The sequence below is a fragment of the Charadrius vociferus genome, unplaced genomic scaffold, assembly GCF_000708025.1.
Source record: "Charadrius vociferus isolate BGI_N301 unplaced genomic scaffold, ASM70802v2 scaffold136, whole genome shotgun sequence".
Classification (NCBI taxonomy): Eukaryota; Metazoa; Chordata; class Aves; order Charadriiformes; family Charadriidae; genus Charadrius; species Charadrius vociferus.
Window position 1 is genome coordinate 1,653,517 of NW_009648960.1, and position 7,938 is coordinate 1,661,454.

Consider the following 7,938-nt stretch of genomic DNA (forward strand, 5'->3'; position numbering starts at 1 on the left):
CCTGCTGAATCACTGGGAGAGTGATTAATTTTTATCACAAAAATGTTATTTACGCAGGGGGAGAAAAAAGCGTTTGCCATCAAAAAAGACCATTGATGGAACCTCTCCTCACTGCTCTTAATTTCAACATATGGCTGGGATGTAGAAAAGGAGGGGCAAATTGCCATATCGATGCTGTAAAGCCTTCACCGCAGCCAGTGCTACCCTGCCTGCTGTGGGGGCAAATTGCTCAAGTGTCTTTCCCCCTCTGAGCCTCATCTTATCTCAGCCAGAGGTCTCCGCCATTCACTGGGCTCCAGTGTAGTGCTGAAGAAGCTGTGTTGCTTCAGCCTCTTGTTTACGTAGTTTTCTGGGTTATCAGTTTCAGCAGTTTCCCAGGGGCAGTGATAAAAAGGGGAGGAGGCCTTCTAAGAGCTGTTGCATGAGTCCCATGGGAGAGATGAGCATGCTTAGAATTGTTGTCTAGTCAGTTCCATGGTGTGATTATTTTTAAGTAGATCTAGGAACTGGTTTTCTGCAGAAAGTCGCAGACTGTTACTTATTTTTACATTAAAATGACAAAGTGGGGGTGTTTTGTTTTGGGAAGGGATTTTGGGAGCGCAGGGAGTAGGACTGGGCAAAGATCTAAAAGAATAAATCTTTTTAATGAAAAAGGGCTAAAGTTAGGTTTCTGTGCTTATGCTGACAAGTCTAAACTGAGCTGATTTTTAAAAAATGCTTAGCATTCATGAGAAACTATTGAAATTCCTGAGTGCAGTTGGACTCATCTGTCTTGCCTCAGCCGTTAGCCTGACCTTCCCATGGGATGGGCACGTATGGCAGCAACCCCAATCGGCGCAGCCCAGAATGTGCAGGTCTGCCTGGCCCAGCATATTACTGGATGGCACTGAGGCACAGATATAGTTATTTCACTTCTGTTTCCAGCTGTCTCATGGTCCCCACCTTCTCTCTTCCCTACTGTTGTACTCGTGCCCTAAGTGAGAAATACAGGCTCAACAACATCATTGTAAACCAGTATTTTTTGCATGGTAATGCACGTGCTTTGGAAGTAGGTGTAAAGTAGAGGTTCAGCTGGAAAATTGATGCATGTTATGCTTTTTTTTTTTTTCCCCCCAGAGCTCGATGCCCCCACCAACCTGAGATTTCTCAATACCACGGAGCATTCAGTGTTAGTGTTGTGGACACGTCCCCGTGCTGTAATCACAGGATACCGGCTGACTGCAGGTCCCACAAGAGGAGGTCAACCAAGGACCTACAATGTGGGACCTTCTGCCACCAAGTACCTTCTCAGGAACTTGCAGTCTGGCACTGAGTACACTGTGTACCTTGTGGCAGTTAAAGATGACTTGCAAAGCGCCAGAGAGACTGGAGTCTTCACAACTTGTAAGTATGATAGGCACATATTCCTCTTCCCTAACGCCCTGGCCTTTCTTCAAAACTTGTGCTGAAAGTGGCTATTGTGAATTGGTTTACAGAAGAAGCCTTTTGAAGTAGCATTCCAGGAGAACTGCTTGGGAAATATTCCTTGTTCTTCTTTCTGAACTGTTTGGCAGGAAAAAGAGAGTTATTTGCATCAAAAAGCTTTTAGTAAAATATATTTCAGCTTTTTGGTGATTAAAAACAAAAAGGAAAACTCACTACTGGTACTTCATTTTTTGTTTATCTGAATGAAAAATAAGTTTAATTTTACTTGATATTTCCAGTTGTTTGGTTTTGGCATGATGAATCAAGGAAAGCAAACAGCTCTCTTACAATTGGCAATGAATAATTAGTCTGTCGTTTGTGTAAAGCTGGATGCAGTCATTTCTCAAGCCCAACCATTCCATCTAAGGCAGCTCAACTGCAGTTACAGAAACTGACAAAAACACTGCATTCTATCCTTCTTTTATTTTATTTTTTTTTTTTAAATATCAGTCATCTGTACTTGTGCTGCTGGCTTGGAAGAAATATTAAGCAAATTTGGGGAGGAAGGGGAGTTCTGTAAGAACCCACACGTACTTCTAGAAAGAACGAATAGATTCACTGTTTAAATAATGATGAAATAGTAATATAAGCTAACAAAATTCAAAGCCATCCAAGCCCAGAACCACATCCTCTTTTCAAAAGAGTATGTGGTTTCTTTTAGGACAATGTGAAATTAAAATAAGGGTTCAGACTTTTAATCAGAGTAACACTGTTGACATTGGCAAGGCGCTTTTTGCTGACAGATGCTCTGTCTATAAATATTTCTCAATTAGGATATGATTGGATATCTTAGATGAATATTGACTTCAAATTCTGGCTTATCTGAATGAGACCAGTCCAGTTTAAGACTATAGATTAATAAACCAGCTCTCCTCGTTAATAATGAGGTCAATTCAGATTAAACTCAGCTGAGTTATTTAGACTGATTTTGGGGTACACAAAGGCTTTGGCTTCTGTGTGATGCTCCTGACAGATATCAATGAGACCACAGATTCCTCAGATTGACTTGGAGCTCCTTTTCACTCTACTGACTTCAAAAGAGTTGAAGATGTTGGTGGGGGATGAGATGGTCATAGCTGGGACAGCTGGATGACAGACAAGGGTGTAGTGTTCTGCTGCTTGAATGGCATATGGCGGGTGAAGAAAAAAAAGTCTGTTTTTGAGGAACACTTTAGATATCATGCCAAAAACAATATTCCCCAAATTCTTGGGGTTGGATGCACGGAGGACTTCCAAGGCCCACTTCAATATTTTCATTTTCCTCAGGAACAACAAAAACACTGGCTATGATTAGACCACTTGCATACTGTGTCTATCAAGCCCAGCACTAGACAGAAGTAATCTGTCAGATCCCTCACAAATCACTGAATTTTTGGAAATAATATAGTTCAGCATTGCTTACATATCTCTTGCTATTTGGACTGCTGTAGGTCAGGTTTTCTAACCGTTTGGTGCCATCAAGGAAGCTAGACTTCAACTTTGTTACTTCACTTCACAGATCAGCCTGTTGGCTCTGTTCCTCCTTTTAACACAGAAGTGACTGAGACTTCTATTGTCATCACCTGGACACCTGCACCAAGGATTGGTTTCAAGGTAGGAGAAACTGAAGTCCCATGTTTCTTTTTCCACTTGCTTCATTGTAGTAGGGAGGACAGATTAAAGCTGTTTACTGTGGACTGCAGTGAAGATAGCACAAAGAAAAGAGGTGCAAAAGACATGCTGCTTCCAAGGGAACAGGTCTATGTCACAGAGGTCAGTGCAAGCATGTCCTCTAAGTTTCAGGTCAAGTTCATCAGTGAGACATCTAAAACACAAGCTACAGGATTAACAGCTGGCATTCAGCATAAGGGCCTGTGATACTCATGTTGGATGATTAGTCAGGATGCTGCTAGCTGGGATAGGAGTGTTTGAGACTGAAAAGCAAACTTTGCTGCTTCTTTGCAGCTGGGTGTGCGCCCAAGCCAAGGTGGAGAGGCTCCACGGGAGGTCATCTCTGATTCTGGCAGCATCGTGATATCTGGCCTGACCCCTGGAGTGGAGTACACCTACAGCCTCACAGTCCTGATGGACGGCCAGGAGAGAGAGACTCCGATCATCAGGAGAGTGACTACACGTACGACACATTTGCTTTTCCACAATTATTCCTTCTTCCACTTGCTTCCCCTGTGCTCCCCAGATGAATGGCTGTCTTCTGGGAGTCAGTTCTAGTCTTTTCCTCCTGTTGTGGTCTGGAAGGTGTTTTTTCTTTTTGATGCACAGGCAACAGTAGCACTAGCTCATGTAATGCAGGGCGACAACTTCAGGAGAATTATTTTTTTAGCTAATTATGAAGGGTAAGGTTATAATCTGGGGATGAGGGATGCTGAGGGACCTAGCGTGATTCTCGGTGCCGTAAATGATTCATTTGTCTGAACGCTTGCAGCATTGTCTCCACCAACGAACCTGCGCCTGGAGCCCAATCCTGATACTGGGATCCTGATAGTCTCTTGGGATAGAAGCACAACTCCAGGTAACTACGTGAACTCACACTATGCTTGAATGTCCTGTTGTACCAGAATGTTAACATTTGTTCTGCAGTGCCTTGTGGTTGATTAAGGAGACTTTGATGGGAAGCTTGCTGTTGAATAATTTAAGGAAAAATGTACGTATTTCTAGATATATTCAATAATACGATTCACAGTTAAGTATAGGTAGCCATAGCACTCTTCCTGATTTACATTCCATGTAAGATGCTATTTTGGAGTATGAATGTGTTTTTAAATATTTCGGCTGTTTTAGGGATTTGAAGGATTTCTTCAAATATCCCCAGTGGTTTAAAAAAAGCCCAAGAGAAGGAAAGCAAAATGGACCCAAAAGATTTCTGGCAGTGAAGAATGAGTTCATGTTATTAAGTGTAAGCATGGGATTTCTGAAAGTGTTCAAGATGAACTCTTCTCCCACAATAGCTGATGGGAGCTGTACAATTGACTTCCTTAAAACAAGGATTGAAAGCTTTTGAAAACCCCACTATCAGTCAGTAGATGTATCTTTTCTCAACATGTCATGACACTTCTCATTTTGGTAAGGTCTTAAAAGGTACTGAAATTATGCTGTGCGAGTGGCATGGCTACCTCCTGGGAAGCTTGTTTCAGGGTGCTTGACAAAGCAGCCTCTTGCCTGCTGCGTTCAGGGTGGCAAAATCACTTGTAAAATGTAATGTGTTTGCTTTGGTTATTTATACTGAGACCTGATGTAAATAAATACAGCATGAGATTACTGCATAGTGGTATGTCTGTATTTCAGGCATCAGTGGGTACCGAGTGACCACTGCTCCTACCAGTGGACAGCAGGGCTCTACCTTGGAGGAAGTAGTAGGTGCAGACCAGACCACCTGCACCTTTGAAAACCTAAGCCCTGGTGTGGAATACAACGTCAGCGTTTACTCAGTCAAGGACGACCAGGAGAGTTTCCCCATCTCTGAAACCATCACACAAGGTAATGAAAGGATGAGTAGCAATTTTAGCTACTCAGGGTCAAGTTGCTGAGCCCAAGAGCTCTACATTCCGAAACGCCTATTAGTCTCATGGCAGAGGGCTTAGACTTTGTATTTAGTCTCAAGAAGCAGAATAGCTATGTGCCAGCATGTGACAGAGCAGTTTTTATACCTGTGTACTTCTCTGCACGAGCAGCCTACATTGTGTGTCAACAGGGTGGTGGTAAAGGGATGGATCTGTTTTATCCATACACTGAGCTGGAGAGCAGCAGAGAATTAACTTGGCCCTGCAGTGCCCCAGCATCTGGAGCACAGCTGGTGGGAATAGGAAGTAGGTGAAGAGAGGTATGAGTGGGAAGCAAGCACAAGAGAAATTTTCGCAGCAATAGTGGCAGAAGATCACTTCAGCACAATGGAGAAGAAAGCCAAGATTGAAAGGTCCATCACTGTAGTACTTCTGGGACACAAAGTGGTGTGTGCCACCACACATTACATGCTGCGATGACTGCAGAAACTACCTTTGTAGCCACAGTAGCAAAATTAAAATGCATCTCCCCAAATGGTTTCATTTCATTTTCCTTTGTCAGGGCTTTGTTTGTTTGTTTTTGTTTCTGCTCAGCCCTGAAATGATGCCAGCTACTGTGTTTGCTTGCTCTTATAACACTGCTTTAGAATTCCCATGCTTCACTGAAGTGCTGTATGCTCCCTGGGGATGAACTAATACCGTGATACTGCATAAATAAAGCAGTAATAGCTTTAGCCCTTTACCATCTTCTGGGGGGGGAAGCTAAGAATGTATGTCTCTGGCTTTTAGCACTCTCTAAAGGTGATATGGTACACGCAGTCCATGTGGATAAACAAGAATTTTACAGAAATCTGGCAATTTTTTGCATCTGTTCTGTAAAATAAGTCTTTTCCTAGAAGGACATTAAAGTAGAACATAACCACAATTACTAAAGGCAGCCTTTTGCAATATTGCTGTCCCATAATTCTTTTTCAAACTAACTTGTAATCCAACAGAATGGCTAGAGTCCTGCATCTTTGACTCACCTGCTGGTGTCTGATCCTGAGTGAGGAAGAGCATCCATTAGCTCCCACTGATTTCAAGATCACCCTGCTAAAGTTACACAGCCAAATCTTGTGGCTTAAATCAATCTATCTGTTGACTTGAGCCGCTGAGGGGTTGGCCATTGTCGATTGAAGATGCATCTAACGTTCCCCACCCCCTGCCCAATTCTGTTGGTCCTAACACACTGGAAAAGAACAGCTTTGCTAATAGGAATTATATCGATAGGGAGAACAGTCACAGCTGTGCTTCTTTGCCATACAGAAACTTAAGGAATATGTAGAAGGTCATTAAAGAGGATCCTTATTCAGTTGCTTAGTTCTGAGATTTTGAACAATTTAGCCAACAAATCAAGTCAGCCTTTTAGCCACATAATGTGCTGGGCATAACCTCTGAATATGGGGACATTGTCACTCTTACAGAATTCTTATCATCTAAAGATCATTTTTAACCAGTTGCCATCTTTCCAAGAAAGTGTTTTATTGCTTACTGTTCTGTATCATCTGTTTCTAGCACATATATTGCAGCAGTTAGTGGTAAGTAGAACTTGAGGAATTCTGGGCCAGATCCTCAAGCCGTTACAGGGATTTGAGACCTTTTTTCTAAATCCAGTGTAAATAGTTTGGATAGTCGATGATCCACCCTGAAGCTTTGTGATGGTTCTCACCGGCTGATCCCAGTTGATTTGATGATCCCAATGATAAAAGTTAGACTTACCGTTTGAACAAGACAAAAATTCTAGAGGGCCAATAAACTATTATTTCAGAGGAATTGCTTTATTTATACATTAATAGACTTTGATCTCATTTTCTACCTGAAAAAAATAATCAGATATGGGTTTTTTTGTTTCTATTCATCAGAAAATGATGGGTCTTTATGGCTTGTCGTTGCTCAAAGTAAATTTGTTGCAAGACCTCTTGTAGGTCTTTTTGAAAAATGTATGTCTAAAGTGGAAGTGCGTTTCTAGGGGATTGGGGTTTCGGTTTCTGTCTGCCCTGGAGACTGCATTGAAGGGTACAATATAAAAAGGAAAAACAAACGAACAAACAAAAAAAAAACCCCAAACCCCCTGAAAAACAAACCACCAAAAATCCTCCTTTTCCCCCAAACCCCAAGAGAAATTCTGCATATCACCGCAATTGCTTCTAAAGTTCTGTCAATGTTAATAGTGATGAACACTGCTTTTTTTTCTCCCTTGTCTTTCTTTTGCCTCTGTATGTCTTTGCCTTTCCCATTTGCTCTTTAACTTGTTAGAGGTGCCCCAACTCACTGACCTAAGCTTTGTTGACATAACTGACTCAAGCATCGGCCTGAGGTGGACCCCGTTAAATGCCTCCGCCATTATTGGTTACCGCATCACAGTAGTTGCGGCAGGAGAAAGTGTCCCTATTTTTGAAGATTTTGTGGACTCCTCAGTAGGATACTACACAGTCACAGGCTTGGAGCCGGGCATTGATTACGACATCAGTGTAATCACACTCATTAATGGCGGAGAGAGCGCCCCTACCACTTTGACACAGCAAACGGGTGAATTTTGAAAACTTCTGTGTTTTGTGACATGGATGGTGTTTCATGCTGTCACTGGCTGTCGGGATGATGGGGCTTTGTCCAAAGAGAAATTGAGCCGCTTACTGGGGGAAAAGCCAGACAGACCCAACTCGCTCCTTTTTCTAAATGGCCAGTGGAGATGGATATGTGCTGCTCAGTTTTCTAATTTGAGGCATTTTAATACTGTGTATGGCTGCAGACTTGCCAAGCTCATTCGCCTTCTGCTATTCAGATTTCTGGGCTCCAGTTGGAATCAAGAGCCTGAAACATGAGCTGTATATTCACCAGACTTTTAAACTGTGATTCCCCAAAATAAGAGTGCCAAAGGGCGGAGCAGTTCAGCAGACATCCTCCAGGCTTGATAACTATTTGAGCTTCCAGCAATCTG

At 42.4% G+C, this 7,938-nt stretch overlaps 1 protein-coding gene across 1 annotated transcript in view; it reads left to right on the top strand.

Moving 5' to 3' along the window:
* FN1 (fibronectin 1) overlaps positions 1–7,938 on the top strand; it is a 214,993-nt gene that overhangs the window by 186,508 nt on the left and 20,547 nt on the right. Inside the window, exons 20-25 of the mRNA XM_009887594.1 lie at positions 1,117–1,383; positions 2,963–3,057; positions 3,409–3,577; positions 3,887–3,973; positions 4,747–4,938; positions 7,257–7,529. Coding sequence (XP_009885896.1) covers positions 1,117–1,383; positions 2,963–3,057; positions 3,409–3,577; positions 3,887–3,973; positions 4,747–4,938; positions 7,257–7,529 — 1,083 coding nt within the window. The remainder of the gene's footprint in view (positions 1–1,116; positions 1,384–2,962; positions 3,058–3,408; positions 3,578–3,886; positions 3,974–4,746; positions 4,939–7,256; positions 7,530–7,938) is intronic.